The sequence below is a fragment of the Amblyomma americanum genome, chromosome 5, assembly GCF_052857255.1.
Source record: "Amblyomma americanum isolate KBUSLIRL-KWMA chromosome 5, ASM5285725v1, whole genome shotgun sequence".
Classification (NCBI taxonomy): Eukaryota; Metazoa; Arthropoda; class Arachnida; order Ixodida; family Ixodidae; genus Amblyomma; species Amblyomma americanum.
Window position 1 is genome coordinate 12313006 of NC_135501.1, and position 23843 is coordinate 12336848.

The window sequence follows — 23843 nt, forward strand, 5'->3', positions numbered from 1 at the left end:
CGAATTTCTATGGAAGCAAAATTCTAGACGCCGGGTACTGTGCGATTTCAGTGAACTTTGAAAAAAACCTAGGTGATCGAAATTTTCGCAGCCCTTCACTACGGCGTCCCTCATAGCCTGAGTCGCTTCGGGACATTAAACACCCATAAATCCAAACTACAGAAGATCGATGTCTTCAAAGCATTAGACAAAGCACGTACACGAGAGAAACACAAGGATAAGTGCAACACTTACTGTATTCTTCTTAAACCAATGCATATATAGTATGCATATCATTTGCCACACCTGCACAAGCGAACAAAAAACTCAAATTATTTGCGATTTGTGGCAACGACGCGAGCACAGAAGCTTGAACTCGGCTGAGTACAGAGATAGGAAGGTATGGCTGAGGCATCCTGCAGCTTTTTTCTTAATATTGTCACGCGTGAATGCGGTGATCACTGAACACAGGAACGCAGGATCCGACGAACGTCTGCACCACAACTCAAGATCGCTGACACCTGCGCTTCCTCTTCTTCGAGACGGCGCGTGCTTCAGGTCAGCGCTAAGCGAAAATGCGGAATGCACTGTGTCACTGGCCCCCAGAAAAAAAAGAGCATCGTCCCGATGCGTAGCCGGTGTGTTAAAAAAAAGTTCACCAAGGGAAGTTCACGTGTTGTGCGGCCGTAAGTCCAGCTCTAGCGCTACCGCTCGTAGTAAGGCTTGAGGCGGACAACGTGTACCACCTCAGGGTGCTGGGAGTGCCGAGTCTTCTGAAAGCCGTCAGGAACGACCTCATAGTTCAGGTCTCCAAGTGGCCTGATGACTTTGTAAGGTCCAAAATACCGGCAGAGGAGCTTTTCGCTAAGTCCGCGTCGGCGAATGGGAAACCAGACCCACACACAGTCTCCTGATGAGTACCGAGCATCACGGCGTCGGAGGTTATAGTGTTGGGCATCTCGGCATTGTTGGTCGAGAATCCTCACCCTGGCCAGCTGACGAGCCTTTTCAGCGAGGTGCAGGAAGTTGTGAAGATCCGCATTAGGGTCGATGTCGTCCACATGCGGTACATGGCGTCTAGCATCTTGGTCATGTCGCGGCCGTAAACGAGACGGAACGGTGGCATGTTTGTCGTTTCCTGAACGGCCGTATTGTATGCAAAGGTGACGTATGGGAGCACTTCGTCCCAAGTTTTGTGCTGAACGTCGACATACGTGGAGAGCATGTCACCTAGCGTTTTGTTTAAGCGTTCCGTTAAACCGTTCGTCTGAGGGTGGTAGGATGTCGTCCTTCGGTTGTCTGTATGACTGTGGAGTAAAATCTGCTGTAGGAGGTCAGCCATGAAAGCTGTACCCCTGTCGGTGATTAGGGTCTCCGCGGCACCGTGACGCAAAACGATCTGACGGATGAAAAATTTTGCTACGTCAAGGGCTGTGGCACTTGGCAGAGCTGATGTTTCCGCGTATCGGGTCAGATAGTCAGTTGCCACGATGACCCACTTGTTTCCCGAATGAGAAAGAGGGAACGGGCTCAGCATGTCCATCCCGATCTGCTGGAAAGGCCGCGATGGTGGTGCTATAGGCTTCAAGAATCCAGCAGGTTTTGTTGAGGGCACTTTGCAACGCTGACAGCCTCGGCACGTTCTGACGTAGTGTGCAACGTCCGACTGAAGGCGGGGCCGGTAATACTTTGATTCTTGCAAGCGTGCGGGCTACACCCAAATGTCCAGAAGTCGGTTCATCGTGTGAAGCTTGAAGGATTTCGTCCCTTAGGCTCGTCGGTATAACAACAAGGTATTGCTGATTGTTTGCGGCGAAATTTTTCTTTACGAGGACACCATGGCGAACGCAGAGAGACGCTACCGAGCGCTTAAAAGCCTTCGGGACAGTCGGGCGGGTCCTGTTAAGAAACTCAATGAGGTCCTGAAGTTCTGGGTCGGCGTATTGTTTGTCAGCAAGACTCGTTGCACTGATCACATTTAAGGTGATGTCGTCGTCGTAGTTTCCGTCCTCCGTTGGGGATTCGACGGGGTCACGCGAGAGGCAATCAGCATCCGAGTGTTCCGGCCGGACTTGTACGTCACTGTCATGTCGTATTTTTGGAGGCGCAGACTCCATCTGACAAGGCGGGCTGATGGATCTTTGAGGGTCGCAAGCCAACACAAAACATGATGATCCGTAACTACAGTAAAACGTTTTCCATAAAGGTAGGGTCGAAATTTCGACGTCGCCCACACGATCGCTAGACACTCTTTCTCAGTTGCTGAGTAGCTAGCTTCAGCGCGAGACAAAGAGCGGCTGGCGTAAGCGATGACTCGCTCTCGACTGCTGTGGATTTGAACCAGAACGGCACCCAGGCCTACGTTGCTTGCGTCAGTATGAAGCTCCGTATCTGCGTTTTCGTCGAAGTGAGCCAGAACTGGAGGTCCTTGCAGGTGGCGTTGAAGAGTTTCAAATGCTTGTACTTGAGGGGCATCCCACGTGAAAGGCGTGTCTGTCCTTGTCAAATGCGTTAGGGGCTCGGCGATTTGAGCGAAATCTTTCACAAAGCGACGGTAGTCGGCGCATAATCTTAGAAAGCGGCGGACTTCCTTTTGGTCCTGCAGTGGAGGGAAATTGGCAATAGCTTTGGTGTTACCCGGGTGCGGCCGAACTCCCTCGCAACTGACGACGTGACCCAAGAACTTTAGCTCAGTGTAAGCAAAGCGGCATTTCTCATTTTTTAACGTTAGCCCAGAAGACTTTATGGCTTGCAGTACAACTTCAAGGCGCCGAAGGTGCTCCTCGAACGTTGGGGCGAACACAACAACGTCATCAAGGTAGACGAGGCATGTCTGCCACTTCAGGTCTGCCAGAACTGTGTCCATCAGCCGTTGGAACGTCGCGGGTGCAGAGCACAAACCAAATGGCATTGCCTTAAACTCATAGAGCCCGTCCGGAGTAATAAATGCGGTTTTTTCTCGGTCCCGTTCATCTACCTCGATTTTCCAATATCCTGATTTGAGGTCCATGGACGAGAAATGTTTTGCATAGCAGAGGCGATCGAGAGCATCGTCGATTCGAGAAAGGGGATACACATCTTTTTTAGTTACTTTGTTTAGGCGACGGTAGTCCACACAAAACCGCAGTGTACCATCTTTTTTCTTCACCAGGACGACAGGTGCCGCCCAGGGACTACGAGAGGGATGAATGACGTCGTCTCGAAGCATCTCCTTAACTTGACGGCTGATTGCGGCGCGTTCCGTGGAAGACACGCGGTATGGTGGCTGTCTGAGAGGGTGCACGGCGTCATCTGTAATTATTCGATGCTTGGTCAAGTGTCTTCTGCCGACGCGGGAAGAAGTCGAGAAGGTATTGCCGTAGCGCTGGAAGAGACTTTCTACTTGGCCTCTCTGCTGCGGCGAAAGTGCGGGGTCGGGAACACCGGTGTGAATTTCTGTTGACGACCCCTCTGGCGACAGCAAGGCAGCGGTCGAAAAGCATAATTGGTGTGCTTTCGACGACACCTTCAAACTTTCGCAGCGTCTTCGCGCCGACAGAGACCACAACGCTCGAACGGGGTGGAATGGTGACGTCATCAAGGATGGAATGAGCCGCGGGATGTTCGAAAGCACTGTGGATTGCGTTCTCGGTGGAGAACGTCACTCACTTCGCCAATGACCGCGCCATTTTCTGTCAAAAACTCCATTCCGAGGATTACGTCCCGGGAACACTGGTTGAGTACGACGAAGGTGGACAGGTACGTGTCCTCTTCGATGGTTAATCGTGATGTGCACGTGCCAGCTGGGGTGATCAAATGACCCTCGGCAGTACGAAGCTGTGGGCCCGTCCAATGTGTGGTCACTTTTTTCAGAGTCGCGGCAAAAGGTCCACTGACTACCGAGTAGTCGGCGCCGGTGTCCACAAGTGCGTTGACGTCGGTACCGTCAATTGAAATGTTCAGATCAGCAGTTGTAGTCGTAGGTGTACGGGAATGTCGCAGAGTCCGCTCACGGCTGCGGTGCGGCACCAGGCGGCGGTTTCGTTGCGGCGAAGAATTGATGCGGCGAGGTGTGTTATCGGTCTGGTGATCGTCGGTGCGTCGTATAAGCGGTCGGGCATGTTTGTGCAGCAGTGGAGGATCTTGGACATGTCGCAGGTGAGCAACCTTGCCCCCAAAGGTTGCCACTTCTAGTTTTCCCGACAGGGACTAGGAGACCTTCCGCGCGAAATGTCGGCGGAAAAACGTCGCGGAGAAGACAAACGACGTGGAGACGGCGACCGGGCATAGCAGTGTGGTGCTTCGGGTGTCGCGGCCAGGTAATCGCTTATTTCTGGAGGCCATTGACCACGCTGCGGTCGGGGCGCATCGACACGATGTCCCTGCAGACCCATACGTCGGTAACGACAGTTGCGGTAGACGTGACCGGGCCCGCCGCAGTGATAACACAGAGGGCGATAATCGGCGGTACGCCAGACGTCGCTCTTCCGAGGGAGAAACTGAGAAGGGAGAGGTAGGTGGTGTGGTTGGCGATGAATGTGGCCAGGTGTATCCGGGCGACTTGGAGGCGGCAGTGGACGACGAACGGCTGCGGCGTATATCATCATCTGGGGTGTTGTGTTCGGGTGAAGAGGGGCTGGCGGCGTGAGCGCCTGTTGGACCTCTTCACGAATAATCTCCGAAATGGAAGAAACTTGCGGCGACTCCGGGGCCGGAAAGAGCTTTTGAAGCTCTTCGCGTACGACGGTCTGGATGGTTTCCCGAATGATGTCGTGGCTAGAAGCATCGACACCGCTGGTAGACATCAGCGACGGCGGACGCTCGTACTGTCTGGATCTTATGTCGAGCATCTTTTCCATCGTAGTGGCTTCGGAAACAAATTCGGCGACCGTTTTGGGCGGGCTTCGAGCTAACCCAGCGAAGATCTGCTCCTTGATGCCCCTCATAAGAAAATGCAGCTTCTTTTCTTCGGACATGTTGGGATCAGCCCGGCGGAAGAGCTTCGCCATGTCCTCGAAGTAAACGAGGACGGTCTCGTTTGGTAGTTGGACGTGTGTCTGGAGGAGCAGCTCGGAACGTTCTTTCCTGAGGACGGTGGTAAAAGCCGGCAAAAACTGAGTCTTGAAGGAGCCCCATGTTGTTATTCTGGCTTCTCGGTTCTCAAACCAAATACGAGCTGCACCCTCCAGTGAAAAAAACACGTGCTGCAGCTTCGAGTCGTCAGCCCACCTGTTGTATTGGGCTATGCGCTCGAACTTCTCGAGCCAGTCCTCCGGGTCCTCACCTGGGAAACCTTGAAAGGTGGGTGGTTCGCGTGGCTGCTGCAGCACGACAGACGGCAAAGGGATGGCATCCGGCATGCTGACGGGAGTGTTTGTGGGCACTGATGGTCGCGCTGAGGTCAGTTTTCTGGCGGTCGGACGAGACTGCAGAGGCCCGAACTCTGGTTGCAGTCCTTGCAGCCGCCGGCTACTTTGATGGGTGGGCGTAGCTTCGACTCTCAAGGTGTCAAGCGGGCTGGAGTTCCGGCTTCTTGGAGGGGTACTGAGCATGGGGTGCACTACCTCGCACCTCCACCAAAATGTCACGCGTGAATGCGGTGATCACTGAACACAGGAACACAGGATCCGACGAACGTCTGCACCACAACTCAAGATCGCTGACACCTCCGCTTCCTCTTCTTCGAGACGGCGCGTGCTTCAGGTCAGCGCTAAGCGAAAATGCGGAATGCACTGTGTCAATATGAAATGCTTCGAGAGCCAGCCCCAAGTGTTCATTTCTGCTCCTGCCCAGAATCGCCGTCTCTCCGAATCGTGGCGCACAATTTCTGAAGTCATTGTTGTGCGACACAAGATGGGCAACTTTGTCAGTGTTATTCCTTACATTTAGCGCATGCTACCTGGATTCCCGCTGCGCACCATCGTGTCAGAAAAAGGAACTTGGCAACGTCTCGTTAGCCGCTACCTCCAGACAAACCTTGGCACCCTGATCCCTCTTTCTTGGCGGTCTGGTTTTTTGCTTCAAGACCAGGGCCTCAGCTTTAGCTGTTAAAAACGGCGAAGGGTAACCTGCTGCAAAAAGCCGGCGCACCTGACTGTCAAAACTTGCTTTTAATTAATGAACACACGATTTTCTGAGGGCCGATTGCAGGCATGAAGATGCTATGCCCCTTTTCAATAACTTTGATTATGAAGATTTAAAAGGCCAGTGTTCTTTGTTTGCTCATGGGTGGTATTCCCAGCATACATGGCGTTCACAGACTTCGGGCTGAAGGTCCAAAAACTGCAAAACATTCCTTTGGGGTTGCTCGTGTGTAAAAACAAGTCATTGTTCGTGTTGCTTTAAATCATGTAAAAATTAATTAATCGTATGCAGTTAGGAAGTGTCACTCTTTACAACTAAAATGTCGTCAACGCTGAAGGTCCAAAAACTGCAAAACATTCCTTTCGGGTAGTTCGTGGGTAAAAACAAGGCATTGTTCGTGTTGCTTTAAATCATGTAAAACTTCATTAATCGTATGCAGTTAGGAAGTGTCTCTCTTTACAACTAAAATGTCGTCAACGTAAGTAAGGACCATTAAAATCTTCCATGCTTTGAAAATAAATCCTAAAAAAGCGGTCAGCACAAGATAAAAATATATCGCAGAGAGCAGAAGCAACACACGAACCAACACAAATGTCATACCGCTGTAGAAATGGTTGATCATTAAAAACGATAGAAGTTACCTTCAGGTTCCAGAATATTTTAAAAATTCCCCTTAGAAAGTCCGGCCGCATCCTGGAACGCAGTGAAATCGTTTTCTTCAATGCATGATTTTACAGTACTCAAGAGTTCACACTGTGGCTCTGAATAGAACAAATATTCTATATCGATTAAAAAAGCTTAACAAATGTTTTTATTGTCCTGCAAAAACTGCACATCATCCGATTTTTTGTTCTGAACGGGCCGTTTACAGCTAACAAATTCAACTTATTCTGCAGGAATTTGCTTACGCAGTGCTGCCAATTTCAGACTCGCTGACAATGGTTCTGAAATTAATGTCTGGCTTACGCGCTTTCCCTGTAAAAATTACTGATAAAAATCTACCTCTACTTTTGCCTGTCTAATTTGTCACCGGTGTTAGTTTTTTGCAGAATTTTATAAACTTGGTTTTTACTCTGACCTGGCTTTTTTTTATCTGCGACAAAGTTTTTTGAAACAGCCTTCAGCGCCTTTTCATTAAACACGCCGTTTTCTACCACAACAAATCCTCCTCCCTTGTCAGCCTGCATAAAGCACAAACTGTTCACATTCAGAGAGGAACACACGCTTCGAACGTTGTCATCCCCTCGGTTGGGAGATGCTTTGGGTGCCGACTTTTCTAAGCGCTCCACTCCTTCAAGAAGGCAACGCTCGCGGTCTTCTTTCTTCGACTTAGCAGCCACACATCTGTTCAGTGGGCCCTTATTTTTGTGCTTTTACCCATATTCTTCTTTCTGTCATCAACGCATTAGTCAGCCGATCATCATTGGTACTTGCCGAGCAAAACTGTGCGGGTTCTCCTTACCCAAAGGACTTGTCCCGGTAGATGATGAAGATGATGATGATGATGGACAGGATTTCCATGTGCGTGGATGTGGAACACAAGATGTGGGACCAGATACTACCGTATGTTATGTTCGCATACAACACCGCGACTCAGTAAACTACCCCGCTTTGCTTCGTTCCGTCTTGTATACGGCAGAGAACAGCGAATGATTCTGGGTTCGATGTTCCCGGGCGGGGAAGACGACATCGCGCCAGACGCAGGCTCCTTCGTTGAACAAACCGAGCAAGCTAGTCTGCTAGTTCGCTTGCACATCAAGACGCAGCACAACACGGACTCATGACATTACAACCTTGCCACAGGGAAGTGGTCTACAACGCCGGCGGCCGCGCATTGGTGTGGACCCCTGTCCGCCAAAAAGGGTTGTCCGAAAAATGGCCGCACCCTTATTTTGGACCGTATAAAGTACTCCGCCGTGTCAGCAACGTAAATTATGAAGTCGTTCCTGATGGAGCCACGGATATTGTGCAAGTGGTATGCTTGAAGCCGTATCTTTCTGGTGACTGCAGTGGCCTTCACGCTGGGTTTAAAAGGATCTCTCGCCTCCAGCATGTTATTGTGACCTTTTATTTTTTTCCCGGCTTCCCGCCTTTTTGCACTGTGTGTCACAGCTTCCCTATAATTTGAACGCATACTTTTATTCTTCTTTTTTCTTTTTTTGCTTTTCTCCTTTCCTCTCTCCCGCATCGGGACGATGTTTTGTTTTTAGGGGAGGCTAATGCCACGCGCGTGACCCGCGCCACCGGCGGGCTGAGCCGCGAGGATGACGAAGCGGACACAGTCGCGCGAGCACCTGGGGCAGGTATTCTTGACATTAAACTGGGCCATTCTGGGTTCCCCTACCCCGTCTGCGGCTGCCCTCCTTCTGGTTTGTGACAATATAGAAAGAAAAGCTAAGTACACAAGAAACATATACAATTGTTATGAAAATAAAAAATTTTGCAACAAGAACACTGCTTTATATTGCTGTCTAATATTGGTTTGTTCGGAAACATAAATGGTAAATGATGAGTAAATAATAAGTAAAGACAATAAATTGCCAATAAACAATGGGTAATAGCATGAGGTCGTTGGAATAAGGTCGTGATTAAAAACCGAGGAAAATAATCCAAAAGTGAAGCAACAATTCTAGTCAAAGACCTAGGACGCAACAATTTTGCAGGCGGAAATCCTCGCCCGCCATCTTAACGTGCGCAAGCCATGGCTCATGCAGAGCGTGCGTGCCCGTGTGTCGCAGGTGGTGAGCTTCGCCTTGAGCAGCCTGAGCGGTGTGCTGTGCCTGGTGGCGGCCGCGTTCCTGGCGCTGCACGTGCTGCTCTACATCGACCGCTACGCCCAGTGCCGCGACGACCCCATGCGCAGGCACTGCTTCTGCGCGCTAGCCGAAGGCGCCGCGCGCCTCTACCGCTACGACAGGGTGACCTGCCTTCAGGTACTGCATGGCTGAGCATAATAATTTCCTCACAGAAAGCAGCTCCGGAAGAAGAAAAACTTTTATCTCTTGTAGAAGCTTATGTCCCACTCATCTGTATCCGAGGGGACGCAAGTAAACCGCGGTACTCAAATGCGCTGAGGAAATTGTCCCGAAAGAAGAAACGCCTTTTCCGCATTGCCAAGAAATCAGGATGCGCTGTGAGCTGGCAGATGTACGTCGATTGCCTACGCGAATACACACAGCTATTACGATCTTCGAAAAGAAATATTTACTGTTACGACCTCATGGACATAATAAGGGTGAACCCGAAAAAATTTTGGAACCTACTCATGCCTACTAAAAACCTTTCTTACAATATTTCTTTGAAGGCGCGTGACGGCTCCCATGTTAAATACCTCGAGCGCTCCGACGTAATGAACACGTACTTCACCTCCGTTTTCACCCATGAGCCCACAGAAAGCATCATATTTGCCCTGCCTAACCTTAATTATGCACCTATGCCACCTATTGCCATCACATCGGAGGGAATCTCAAATCTCATTGACAATCTGAAACAATCTACTTCACCTGGACCAGACAACGACCGGTTGTCAGAAGTCCTCCAGGCGTCGCATTTCCTGGGGCTTGAGGGTCGGTCATAGGCTGGGCGGGCGGGGGCTGGGAGGCGGCGTTGTGGACCAAGTGGCTCATCTCGGGGAGGACGTGGGGGTTGTCGTTGGGGCTGAGCAGTCCTTACTGCAGCGGCGTAGGTCATGGCCTGGGGTTCTGTGGCCGTCGGGGTGCCAAGTGCCTGTTGCACTTCTTCCCGTACCACGTCCATCAGAGTCGATGCTTGTGGCTGTGGGGAGGATGGCAGTAATAGGCGTAGCTCCTCTCGGACGATTTCGCGGATAACGTCCCGCAAGCTGTCGCTGGTGGTGGCCGGCGTGTCCGAATGGATTGCATAGGCAGAGGAAGGGCGGTTGTACTGCCGAGCTCGGACGTCGAGGGTCTTCTCAATCGTCCAGGCTTCCTGCATGAATTCCTCGACCGTTTTTGGCGGCTGACGGACGAGGCTGCCAAGGAGTTGTTCTTTTACGCCGCGCATTAAGAACTGAACTTTCTTTTCCTCGGTCATCCCGGGATCGGCGCGGCGAAATAGGCGCTTCATCTCCTCGACGTAGCTGCGGACGGGCTCATTCGGAAGCTGGATCCTGGACTCGAGGAGTCGTTCGGCTCTTTCTTTCCTCACGACACTGGTAAATACCTTCAATAGTTCTCTCTTGAATAGCTCCCATGTCGTAAGGGACGACTCGTAGTTTTCGTACCACGTGCGTGCGGAGCCATCCAATGAGAAAAAAACGTGTCCAATCTTTGCCGCATCATCCCACTTGTTGAATGACGCCACGCGCTCAAATTGATCCAACCATTCTTCAGGGTCTTCGCCTAGGGATCCATTGAAAGTTGGCGGCACCCGCGGCTGCTGCAGTATGATCTGTGTCGACATCTTCGGCGAGATTGCGGTGCTCGTAGCCGCGTCTTTTCGCTGTCTTGTGCGGTCCGGCAGTTTCCCGAACTCAGGCTCCTCTCCCTGGAGACGTCGGCTGGCTCGCTGAGCTGCTGGCTCGTCCTCGGGTGCGAAGCGCTCAGGGCTGGCTTCACGACTTGAAGGGGGCGTCCGGAACATGGAAGGCTACCCCGCACCTCCACCAGATGTCACGTATTGGTGACGGCAGTCGAAGCAGCGATGAAGACGGACGAAAGGATCTTCTAAAAGAACTGTTTATTGGGCTGACTTGCACCCAAAATGGACTGAATCACTCGGCGGCGGCGAAGCGACAAGCGTGCTCGGCGGTCGTCGAACAGAATGCCCGCCGCTGTCGGCCGTGCTCAATTTAAAGCTGATAGCGAACATTCGAGATAAAGGGCGCAAAGTTACTAGAACATTCCGGAACAACGTAGAATCAGCTTTGCCTGGCTGCGATCAATCGAGATAAATCTAGTCGCGTCTTGCGTCGCAAACAAAGCGATAAGGTGGTGTCGCGGCAGATTTGAAAAACGAATAAACACTGCAAATATTCGCGGCAATACGTTACAAGCCAAATCTTACAACTGATTTTAGCTCAATCTCTCGAAACTAGCCAACTTCCGGAGGACTGGAAAATAAGCAGAGTTGTGCCAATTTTCAAACCTGGAGATCGCACCGACCCCTCGAATTACCAACCGATTTCGTTGACATGTATCTCGCGTAAACTCTTCGAGCATATACTATACTCACGTATTGCATCTGACCTCGATCAGAACTTCTTTTTCTTTCCCAATCAGCATGGCTGCAGAGCAGGATTTTCGTGTGAAACAACTCTGCGAGCTCACTACTGATCTTCACTTAAATTTAGATTCCTCTTTTCAAACCGATATCATCTACTTAGATTTTGCCAAAGCCTTTCATCGCGTCCCCCACCAACGTCTGATGTCCAAACTCTCCTGTCTCTCACTCGACCGTCTTAATTTATCTTGGATCCACTGCTTCTTACCTAACTGCCAACAGTTCACAGTCATCGCCGGTCATACATCCGAAACTACTAGAGTAATCTCCGGGGCCCCCAGGGATCCGTGCTTGCTCCGTTACTCTTTTTAATATTTATCAATGACCTGCCTACTGGTATCTCATCAACCGTCCGTCTTTTCGCTGACGATTGTGTCATCTATCGCCGCATCAGCAAAAGCAGTGATCAGACAGTATTACAGGACGATCTCAGCAGAATCCAAAGAGTGGTGCTCCGACTGGCTAATGCTGCTCAATGTTTCAAAATGCAAAGTCATGCACATTTCACGTAAACGCTCAATCTCTATTTTCCATACACCTTGAACTCTATAGCCTTGTCTCAAACTAATTCATACAGGTACCTCGGCATTGAGATGACGACCAGTCTAACATGGGCAGATCACATAACGAAATTATGCGCTAGTGCTTCCAGGACACTTGGATTCATCAGGAGATCACTTGCCCTGTCTCCCCCAGGCATCATAGAACTCGCATATGTAACATATATTCGCAGCAAACTAGAATACGACTCAACAATATGGAACCCTCATCAGGCCTATCTGATTGACTCACTAGAGGCCATCCAAAACCGGGCAGTACGTTTCATCACCTCTTAGTACAAACCTCGGCTCAGTGTAACTGTAATGAAATCATCTCTCGGTCTGAAATCATTAGCGATTCGCCGAAAAATTTCAATTTTCTGCCTCTTCCACAAACTTTCCAGCACTGCGGGGAAAACCTCCTGCACACTCCGGTACGATCATCTCGCCGCTTATTTAATCCCTCTAGCATACAACGCTTGCACGGCTCCACCAATGCATTCAACAAATCGTTTCTTCCTTGTGCGATTGAATTCTGGTATAACCTACCCGAAAACATTGTTGTTGAGACTAATGCCTCCAACTTTAGGCAGCTGCTCATGGAACATTTTCAAGAATAATAAAACTTTCCTATACCCGGTGCCAGCTACGATACACTGTAAAACGACCGAACGCTTTGTTGGACACGTTCTATTAAGGTAGTGTGTATTTCTGTGTGCTTCTTCACATTTTTTTTGACTGACTATATTAATCTGTTTCTCTTTTACTTTGCCTAGTTTTCTCAATGTTGTTTGCCTTTTCATATGTATGACCGCCGAAAACTATGTATCCCTCCCCTTATGTAATGTCCCTACGGGACCCTTAATGGTTAATAAAGGATGATGATGATGATGAATCGAGCTAGTACAACAAGCGTGGACAGAGCTCCTTCGCCGGCTGTGAAGACGCACAACAGCGCTACTATAAGTCACCTTACATATGGCGAGCATTCTAGTTTACCTATGTCTTTATCACCCGAAGTTACTACTGTCGCTTTGCGTTGGTATGGACACAGGATTCCATATTTTAACAACGCTTCCACCGAACCTTTGACCAGCTGCGCATTTCTTGTCATATAGCTTGACACCCATTTTGTCACAGCAAAGCCGTCAGCGATGAGACCACGGAGGAATCAAAAACGAAAAAAGACAAAAGTGGTGTAATATATTGGGGCATATCGAACTGTCCAATTTTTCTCTGGGCTAAGTTTGTTATTGTCGCTTAGAAGTTCCACGTAGAGCAGGACCACATACAGGTGGGAACATAACACCGCAACCCGCGTCAGTATCTGTTGTTTCTTGTGATGTGCGTGGTGCTTCGCAAATAATGACAGTGGTGTTGTAAGGAAGTGACTGGTGAAGAAACAGTCTTATTCCGACCGGAGCGGTCGAATTTCAGTGGAGGCGAAATTCTAGAGGCTCGTGTATTGTGCGATGTCAGTGCACATTAAACAACCCCAGGTGGTCGAGATTTCCGGAGCCCTTGACTACGGCGTGTCTCATAGCCTGAGTCGCTTTTGGACGTTAAACCCCTATAAACCAAACCAAGCCTTCCAGTCATTCCTTCCAGATACTACTAAAGAGGGTCTTTCGGTACAGAACGACCAATTCCTCACTCGAAGAACTGACGACTGCAGCGTTAGCGACTTTCCTAGAAACTAAGCACTGTTTCTTAAAAGCAAATTTTTTCTCTCTTAAGCTCACTGTGACAAATACGTTCTCAGTTGCTAGAAGCATGGCTGATTAATCGAGTAGTGCTGTCCACGTGCGCAAGCAAGCACAGAAACTGAACAAAGAAGAACCCGTTTTTATTTTGAATTTCGTCATGGGCTAGTAGGTGGGTCACGGTCTTTGAAACTATTTCTGTCAGCTTCCATCTTTGAATTAGAGCAGCGTTCCTCAGTTTTTCTTCGTTAGCCTCCGAGGCGTGTTCGGCCGCTTTCTCATAATCGGGTTCGGCGGCACAGTGCTGCACTTGCCGACCAGTAGAACGCTTCTCTCCTCCGGCATCAAACCCGTGCCGTATTCCATAGTTTGAAGCGTTTGGTAGCTCTCGAATGACCGACTTCACATATGGCTACAGCTCAAAAGTGCCGAAGTTGCGAGCGATACTACTCTGGCAATTATAATTTGCTTGTGTGCCAGATCATCCTTGTGCTACAGGATTTCCTATTAAAAACCTAAATACACAACTCATGAGCACAGCAGTTAGCGACATTACCAGGTTAGACGTCCTTATTATATCTGGCAAGCCCATGCAGTACAAGATTTTAATAAGCTCAAGCCGTGCGAGGCTTCGTCGAGCACATCTGCCAGCCAACTGTCTGCAACTCGTCAACGATTATCAGGTGCAACATATATCGTATAGGGAGCATAGCCTTGTGATGTGCTGAATTCGGACCATTAGGAACTCAAGGTTAAACTGTTTCAGAGCATGGTTAGAAAAACAATGAGGAAATGAAACAATCCTTCCTCACATTAATCTCTTTAGGCTGTGGGGTATGACAGAAATAGAATCGCATAAAAATAAAAAAATAGCTGCGCTTTATCTACTGTTGAACCGGTTAGAGAGCGAAAGCTGTAGTGTATCAGGACACTAGACGCGGCTTGGCATCTGTAACCTTGAATGCGTTCCGCACGCTGGATAGGCGGCGCGCCCACCCTTCCACCCTGGCATGTGGCAAATAAATTAAGGGTCAACTCTAACGCCAATGAACACAATGCACGCCGACGGCCTATAGCTTCAGTGGCGCGTTTCTTCCGCAACATTTTGGACGCGAACGCATGCTGCGCACATCTGTCACCACCGCCAAGTAGGTTAAAGCGCGACTGAGGTTCCCACTGTCACAGGGGCCAGTTATACGCCTTTCTGTTCCTTTAGAAGCGACCGCCCTTCATAGGTTTCGGCGCAGCTCCGCAGGGGCTCAAGGCCGCTAAAAGCGAAAGCGACGGAGTCTAAAATTGTTTTTCAAGAAAGAAAATGACGCAGTAACTGTCTCACATATCTCTGTGGACACCCAAACCGCACCGTAGGGGAAGGAGAGAGAGAAAGAGAAACATATGTCACATGGTTTTGATGTCACGCTCCGGCTGTTGCAAGACTGTTTTCTCGGAACCGACTTTGCTCGCTCCTGTTAGGCCATTAAAGCTATCGCTTTAAATTTATAAAAATGTTGCCCACTCTGCGATCTGCGTGCAGAAGTAAGCCCGCGTGCAACAGAAAGCTACGTGTTGTAGCCAGTAAAAACAAGCTTCTTCAGTTTCCAAAAAGAATCCATCACGGATGCATAACGATAAGCTTCTGCAGTTGACAAAAAAAAATAAGTACTGCCGTGAATGAAGCAAAGGGTGTATATTTTAGTTCTTTCCACTCGTGCATTCTAGAATGCCCGAAAAAGTTAGAGTACTTTTAAAACAAAATAGAAATGGTCATCTGTTTATCCCACTGCTTCAATACAAACGATTGTGCTGAAGTAAGTGATAATCTCGACAAAGCAATGTGCTCTAGCGGCTTCTTTATTTCTGTATTTTCTGCACATGTTGGCTCCAATGAGAGTGCACGCCTTGGTGCATTCTGCACTTAGCCAATGGATGACATTGTTTTTGACCATCCTGTAATTATGATGCTGCTGAATGGATTGAAAACTTCAAAAGCCACTGGACCTGATAGGTTCTCAAACGCGTTGCTTTCGCCTTGTGCAAGTTCCCTGGCAAAATATGTTTTTCTTTTTTAAATCGCTTAAAGACAGTGATTTGACCAATGACTGAAGAATGGCGCATGTTTTCATCATCATCATCATCATCATCATCATCATCATCATCATCATCATCATCATCATCAGCAGCAGCAGCAGCAGCAGCAGCAGCAGCAGCAGCAGCAGCAGCAGCAGCAGCAGCAGCAGCAGCAGCAGCAGCAGCAGCAGCAGCAGCAGCAGCAGCAGCAGCAGCAGCAGCAGCAGCAGCAGCAGCAGCAGCAGCAGCAGCAGCAGCAGCAGCAGCAGCAGCAGCAGCAGCAGCAGCAGCAGCAGCAGCAGCAGCAGCAGCAGCAGCAGCAGCAGCAGCAGCAGCAGCAGCAGCAGCAGCAGCAGCAGCAGCAGCAGCAGCAGCAGCAGCAGCAGCAGCAGCAGCAGCAGCAGCAGCAGCAGCAGCAGCAGCAGCAGCAGCAGCAGCAGCAGCAGCAGCAGCAGCAGCAGCAGCAGCAGCAGCAGCAGCAGCAGCAGCAGCAGCAGCAGCAGCAGCAGCAGCAGCAGCAGCAGCAGCAGCAGCAGCAGCAGCAGCAGCAGCAGCAGCAGCAGCAGCAGCAGCAGCAGCAGCAGCAGCAGCAGCAGCAGCAGCAGCAGCAGCAGCAGCAGCAGCAGCAGCAGCAGCAGCAGCAGCAGCAGCAGCAGCAGCAGCAGCAGCAGCAGCAGCAGCAGCAGCAGCAGCAGCAGCAGCAGCAGCAGCAGCAGCAGCAGCAGCAGCAGCAGCAGCAGCAGCAGCAGCAGCAGCAGCAGCAGCAGCAGCAGCAGCAGCAGCAGCAGCAGCAGCAGCAGCAGCAGCAGCAGCAGCAGCAGCAGCAGCAGCAGCAGCAGCAGCAGCAGCAGCAGCAGCAGCAGCAGCAGCAGCAGCAGCAGCAGCAGCAGCAGCAGCAGCAGCAGCAGCAGCAGCAGCAGCAGCAGCAGCAGCAGCAGCAGCAGCAGCAGCAGCAGCAGCAGCAGCAGCAGCAGCAGCAGCAGCAGCAGCAGCAGCAGCAGCAGCAGCAGCAGCAGCAGCAGCAGCAGCAGCAGCAGCAGCAGCAGCAGCAGCAGCAGCAGCAGCAGCAGCAGCAGCAGCAGCAGCAGCAGCAGCAGCAGCAGCAGCAGCAGCAGCAGCAGCAGCAGCAGCAGCAGCAGCAGCAGCAGCAGCAGCAGCAGCAGCAGCAGCAGCAGCAGCAGCAGCAGCAGCAGCAGCAGCAGCAGCAGCAGCAGCAGCAGCAGCAGCAGCAGCAGCAGCAGCAGCAGCAGCAGCAGCAGCAGCAGCAGCAGCAGCAGCAGCAGCAGCAGCAGCAGCAGCAGCAGCAGCAGCAGCAGCAGCAGCAGCAGCAGCAGCAGCAGCAGCAGCAGCAGCAGCAGCAGCAGCAGCAGCAGCAGCAGCAGCAGCAGCAGCAGCAGCAGCAGCAGCAGCAGCAGCAGCAGCAGCAGCAGCAGCAGCAGCAGCAGCAGCAGCAGCAGCAGCAGCAGCAGCAGCAGCAGCAGCAGCAGCAGCAGCAGCAGCAGCAGCAGCAGCAGCAGCAGCAGCAGCAGCAGCAGCAGCAGCAGCAGCAGCAGCAGCAGCAGCAGCAGCAGCAGCAGCAGCAGCAGCAGCAGCAGCAGCAGCAGCAGCAGCAGCAGCAGCAGCAGCAGCAGCAGCAGCAGCAGCAGCAGCAGCAGCAGCAGCAGCAGCAGCAGCAGCAGCAGCAGCAGCAGCAGCAGCAGCAGCAGCAGCAGCAGCAGCAGCAGCAGCAGCAGCAGCAGCAGCAGCAGCAGCAGCAGCAGCAGCAGCAGCAGCAGCAGCAGCAGCAGCAGCAGCAGCAGCAGCAGCAGCAGCAGCAGCAGCAGCAGCAGCAGCAGCAGCAGCAGCAGCAGCAGCAGCAGCAGCAGCAGCAGCAGCAGCAGCAGCAGCAGCAGCAGCAGCAGCAGCAGCAGCAGCAGCAGCAGCAGCAGCAGCAGCAGCAGCAGCAGCAGCAGCAGCAGCAGCAGCAGCAGCAGCAGCAGCAGCAGCAGCAGCAGCAGCAGCAGCAGCAGCAGCAGCAGCAGCAGCAGCAGCAGCAGCAGCAGCAGCAGCAGCAGCAGCAGCAGCAGCAGCAGCAGCAGCAGCAGCAGCAGCAGCAGCAGCAGCAGCAGCAGCAGCAGCAGCAGCAGCAGCAGCAGCAGCAGCAGCAGCAGCAGCAGCAGCAGCAGCAGCAGCAGCAGCAGCAGCAGCAGCAGCAGCAGCAGCAGCAGCAGCAGCAGCAGCAGCAGCAGCAGCAGCAGCAGCAGCAGCAGCAGCAGCAGCAGCAGCAGCAGCAGCAGCAGCAGCAGCAGCAGCAGCAGCAGCAGCAGCAGCAGCAGCAGCAGCAGCAGCAGCAGCAGCAGCAGCAGCAGCAGCAGCAGCAGCAGCAGCAGCAGCAGCAGCAGCAGCAGCAGCAGCAGCAGCAGCAGCAGCAGCAGCAGCAGCAGCAGCAGCAGCAGCAGCAGCAGCAGCAGCAGCAGCAGCAGCAGCAGCAGCAGCAGCAGCAGCAGCAGCAGCAGCAGCAGCAGCAGCAGCAGCAGCAGCAGCAGCAGCAGCAGCAGCAGCAGCAGCAGCAGCAGCAGCAGCAGCAGCAGCAGCAGCAGCAGCAGCAGCAGCAGCAGCAGCAGCAGCAGCAGCAGCAGCAGCAGCAGCAGCAGCAGCAGCAGCAGCAGCAGCAGCAGCAGCAGCAGCAGCAGCAGCAGCAGCAGCAGCAGCAGCAGCAGCAGCAGCAGCAGCAGCAGCAGCAGCAGCAGCAGCAGCAGCAGCAGCAGCAGCAGCAGCAGCAGCAGCAGCAGCAGCAGCAGCAGCAGCAGCAGCAGCAGCAGCAGCAGCAGCAGCAGCAGCAGCAGCAGCAGCAGCAGCAGCAGCAGCAGCAGCAGCAGCAGCAGCAGCAGCAGCAGCAGCAGCAGCAGCAGCAGCAGCAGCAGCAGCAGCAGCAGCAGCAGCAGCAGCAGCAGCAGCAGCAGCAGCAGCAGCAGCAGCAGCAGCAGCAGCAGCAGCAGCAGCAGCAGCAGCAGCAGCAGCAGCAGCAGCAGCAGCAGCAGCAGCAGCAGCAGCAGCAGCAGCAGCAGCAGCAGCAGCAGCAGCAGCAGCAGCAGCAGCAGCAGCAGCAGCAGCAGCAGCAGCAGCAGCAGCAGCAGCAGCAGCAGCAGCAGCAGCAGCAGCAGCAGCAGCAGCAGCAGCAGCAGCAGCAGCAGCAGCAGCAGCAGCAGCAGCAGCAGCAGCAGCAGCAGCAGCAGCAGCAGCAGCAGCAGCAGCAGCAGCAGCAGCAGCAGCAGCAGCAGCAGCAGCAGCAGCAGCAGCAGCAGCAGCAGCAGCAGCAGCAGCAGCAGCAGCAGCAGCAGCAGCAGCAGCAGCAGCAGCAGCAGCAGCAGCAGCAGCAGCAGCAGCAGCAGCAGCAGCAGCAGCAGCAGCAGCAGCAGCAGCAGCAGCAGCAGCAGCAGCAGCAGCAGCAGCAGCAGCAGCAGCAGCAGCAGCAGCAGCAGCAGCAGCAGCAGCAGCAGCAGCAGCAGCAGCAGCAGCAGCAGCAGCAGCAGCAGCAGCAGCAGCAGCAGCAGCAGCAGCAGCAGCAGCAGCAGCAGCAGCAGCAGCAGCAGCAGCAGCAGCAGCAGCAGCAGCAGCAGCAGCAGCAGCAGCAGCAGCAGCAGCAGCAGCAGCAGCAGCAGCAGCAGCAGCAGCAGCAGCAGCAGCAGCAGCAGCAGCAGCAGCAGCAGCAGCAGCAGCAGCAGCAGCAGCAGCAGCAGCAGCAGCAGCAGCAGCAGCAGCAGCAGCAGCAGCAGCAGCAGCAGCAGCAGCAGCAGCAGCAGCAGCAGCAGCAGCAGCAGCAGCAGCAGCAGCAGCAGCAGCAGCAGCAGCAGCAGCAGCAGCAGCAGCAGCAGCAGCAGCAGCAGCAGCAGCAGCAGCAGCAGCAGCAGCAGCAGCAGCAGCAGCAGCAGCAGCAGCAGCAGCAGCAGCAGCAGCAGCAGCAGCAGCAGCAGCAGCAGCAGCAGCAGCAGCAGCAGCAGCAGCAGCAGCAGCAGCAGCAGCAGCAGCAGCAGCAGCAGCAGCAGCAGCAGCAGCAGCAGCAGCAGCAGCAGCAGCAGCAGCAGCAGCAGCAGCAGCAGCAGCAGCAGCAGCAGCAGCAGCAGCAGCAGCAGCAGCAGCAGCAGCAGCAGCAGCAGCAGCAGCAGCAGCAGCAGCAGCAGCAGCAGCAGCAGCAGCAGCAGCAGCAGCAGCAGCAGCAGCAGCAGCAGCAGCAGCAGCAGCAGCAGCAGCAGCAGCAGCAGCAGCAGCAGCAGCAGCAGCAGCAGCAGCAGCAGCAGCAGCAGCAGCAGCAGCAGCAGCAGCAGCAGCAGCAGCAGCAGCAGCAGCAGCAGCAGCAGCAGCAGCAGCAGCAGCAGCAGCAGCAGCAGCAGCAGCAGCAGCAGCAGCAGCAGCAGCAGCAGCAGCAGCAGCAGCAGCAGCAGCAGCAGCAGCAGCAGCAGCAGCAGCAGCAGCAGCAGCAGCAGCAGCAGCAGCAGCAGCAGCAGCAGCAGCAGCAGCAGCAGCAGCAGCAGCAGCAGCAGCAGCAGCAGCAGCAGCAGCAGCAGCAGCAGCAGCAGCAGCAGCAGCAGCAGCAGCAGCAGCAGCAGCAGCAGCAGCAGCAGCAGCAGCAGCAGCAGCAGCAGCAGCAGCAGCAGCAGCAGCAGCAGCAGCAGCAGCAGCAGCAGCAGCAGCAGCAGCAGCAGCAGCAGCAGCAGCAGCAGCAGCAGCAGCAGCAGCAGCAGCAGCAGCAGCAGCAGCAGCAGCAGCAGCAGCAGCAGCAGCAGCAGCAGCAGCAGCAGCAGCAGCAGCAGCAGCAGCAGCAGCAGCAGCAGCAGCAGCAGCAGCAGCAGCAGCAGCAGCAGCAGCAGCAGCAGCAGCAGCAGCAGCAGCAGCAGCAGCAGCAGCAGCAGCAGCAGCCTGACTGCAAACACTGCAGGGCGAAGCCCTATCCCATGTCTCTCCATTAACCCGGTCCTTTGCCACCTGCGCCCACCCTATGCCTGCAAACTTCCTAATCTCATCCGCCCACCTAACATTCTGCCACCCCCTCCTACGCTTTCCTTTTCTTAGAATCCACTCCATTACTCTTGAAGGTGTATTCAAAAAACGGACCACGGACCTGTTTTGGCCCGCGGACTAGCGGTCTCGTGGGGTCTAGCTTCCGGTTTACGAGGTCCGCGCATAGTCCGTGGGCCAAATCGAGCGAGAAATGCCAGAACATTTTTTTCAGGCGGCGGACCACGGAGTTTTTAGCCTACTCGCGTATACCAAGTCTGGCAACTACACCACACTGCTCTTTTCCGGTAGTCGAATCACCACTGCTATCATTCTGCGCGCCAAGGTGACACCAGCGGAAGTAGTGTGTGTTCACTGTCAACCACCGTGCTGTCAACATGTCAACGTGGTCGGGCGACGCTACTTTTTATTTTTTAGGTCTAGTGAGCAGTTCCTGACGTTGTGGGACGGTATAGCAGCCGGGATGACTGCCATCAATGCCCCAAGAAAGACTATTGTGGCAACATATTTGCAAGAAAATGTTGCAGCAGCATCCTGAGCATGGGCTATACAACGTTGGTACGTATACAATTTGTTTCTAGCTCTTTGCACGTGACTAGGCTGGTTATAACACGCTTAGTGTCCAGTTTATTCGAGGAATGGCAACATATTCTCCCTTCAACCTGTGGCATTCGCGATAAGCGTTTTTGGAAAGTTTATATTGTGACCGACGTTGCATCCTTTACGTGAAGGATCTACTAAAACACTTTGCGGGCTAGTTGTTGCTGCGTGGTTATCTAAAAAGTTACCGGCGCTAATAAAACGGATGAAATAAAAACATAGCGCCCGTTTCATCGTGTGCATTTCTGTTCGGTCTGTTATGTTAACGCTGGTTAGTCCTCCGATAAATCTGAAAAACTATGAGTTCGACCGTTTGCAAAATTGGAAGTCATCTATGCAGAACGAAAACCCCTTCACCATGGTGGTCAAATCTGTTTGCAGAAATGGGGTGCAGCGCTGGAGGTGTCTATTGTCAGAATAATGCCGCACCCATTTCCTGCACGCCTACGCTTCGTGTTGTCGCGTTTTTAAGGGATTAAGAGCAACTCTACCAAGCCACTGCTATTGAGGTACCTTTCAGCCTCCCCGCGTTTGAATCGCGAATGAATGCTAAGCTAATTGCCGATTGCTTAGACATGAGGCTTGAAAAAGCAGTTTTGAGCGCTAGAATGAACTTCTGCCCCGACGACGCACTGCGCCGCCATGGTAGTGCTTTTTACTATGCAGGAAAGCTGAATTACGAAGTTTTGCAATGGGTCCGAGGAAATGCACATGGCATGTACTATATGTATTGTGTTGGGATCTATGCACACTAAGCCCATTATGCGCCAAACGCAAGGTTGGCATGTGCTACAGTGGTTTATTTTGATTACAGAATTGCTGAAAACAACCTTCGGCAACAAACGGCGGGCGTACTGCAAAGAAAAAAAAAAGCCGAGGATTGCAAAAGCGTACAATCCCAGGAAAACGGCTACAGCACGATATGGAAATTCTTTCGGTGCATGATCTTTTTGGACGCAGTGCACCGCCTGACGCACCGGTACGCCATAGAAGCGTATGTGAGAAATGAGGACACGGCAAGTTTCATTTATTAATCTATTAACTTAAAACTGAACAACTGCCGGCACCTCTTGTTATTCTACTGAATTAAGGGTGAGATATTCTGCTTTGTTATTCATCAGGTAACCTATGTACTGTATGCTTATATTACAGCCCGATGATTCCAGGGCAAGCATCCCTGAGGCTGCTGAAGCAATGTTGCTTGGTGCGCAAAACAGAACAAATGACCTAGCACCAGAAGCAGATGGCAGGCTGTCTTGTCCAACACCTGCAAAACGGCTTCGGCCAAACCCAACAACTGTTGCCGAGAGGCAACGTGCACTGGCACAGGCTGTACGGAGGCCAGCTTTACGTTATGACCCGGGTTCACATTTTGCAAATTATGCCGGCAGGCTGATGACAAGAATGAAGCCATCGGTGCAGATGGAGTTCCAAAAAGAAAAGATAGAAATACTTCAAAGGCATCTAGAAATAATTGAATAAAAGAGACACCGTGTCATTCACACCACTCTGTCTTTTATGTGAAAGTTCAGACAGGCAGTCTTGCTGCCATTGCACAGCACCTCTGTCCTTAAAATACATACATATCTCTTCACGCACAGCAGGCCCAACTGCATTGGGGCGTCCACGTGGGGCCTTGAACAAGTCAAAAAATGTGCTGTCACCAGTTTTTTCACTGGCTGTTCAAGATTAACTTGCATGTCATTGCTCAGAAAACGTTGCAGAGACAGATGATTGATGGAGAAGAGAAGAAGAAGAAAACCACGACAAGGCTTACGTGGACTAACGCCAAGGCTATAAAAGGGCGAGGTAGAGCGAGGCACGGGAGGAATGAACAGAGAAGCGGAGGCTCCGGCGGGTAAGGGACGCTTCGGCTGGAAGAGAGCAACGCCGGCTACTGCTCCGGTGAGTTCGAGTTCTAAGGCGTCGCACCGTGGACTTTCTGCTGTGCCTGAGCCCGTTCCGGGGAGTCAGCGGAGGACGCTACCACCCGCTACGGCCAGGGGTGCCTCCAGCGCAGTTGCCACCTATCCGGGTGGTGCCCCCAACGCCAACAATCCCGGCATCACCTCCACGGACGCTTGGATCTGGAGCTTATACGACGCAGCCAGCGACGCCAGCCCAAGCACGTCGAACGCCGTCTCGACGCCGGATACTGAATCCATACAACGCCGCAGCCGCACCGAACCAACCGTGAGCATGAACACCGACCACTAACAGTAGAACGCTAGTAGTAGACGCTGGTAGCAAGGTTGCCGGGTGATGTGTATTTATAGTCTTTGTGTTTTGTATTAGTTTTGTTAGTTTTGTGTTGTAGTGTGTGTGTCACGTAGGCTGTATTAAATGTGCGTTTGTGTGGGTACACCTGTCGCCTAGTCCATTCTTTCTGTCCGAGTGTTCTCCGCAGAGATCCGTGACAAAGATAAGTGGTTAGCCTGTGCCAGGATTCATTTCCTTTTTTCTTTTTGCTTTGTCTCAGATTTTTCCGATCTCTTGAAAAAAACCAGCGAGAAAAGACGCAAGACTAGAGGAAGACGCACACACACTGTCGCCGGCGACAGTCTGTGTGCGTCTTCCTCTGGTCTTGCGTCTTTTCTCGCTGGTTTTCTTCACATCAACATGTACCAACTCGCCCAACAATTCACGTTTCCGATCT

At 52.7% G+C, this 23843-nt stretch overlaps 1 protein-coding gene across 1 annotated transcript in view; it reads left to right on the top strand.

Moving 5' to 3' along the window:
• The window catches only part of LOC144132299 (sarcospan-like), a 275507-nt gene that overhangs the window by 225370 nt on the left and 26294 nt on the right, over positions 1 to 23843 (top strand). Inside the window, exon 4 of the mRNA XM_077664606.1 lies at positions 8781 to 8975. Coding sequence (XP_077520732.1) covers positions 8781 to 8975 — 195 coding nt within the window. The remainder of the gene's footprint in view (positions 1 to 8780; positions 8976 to 23843) is intronic.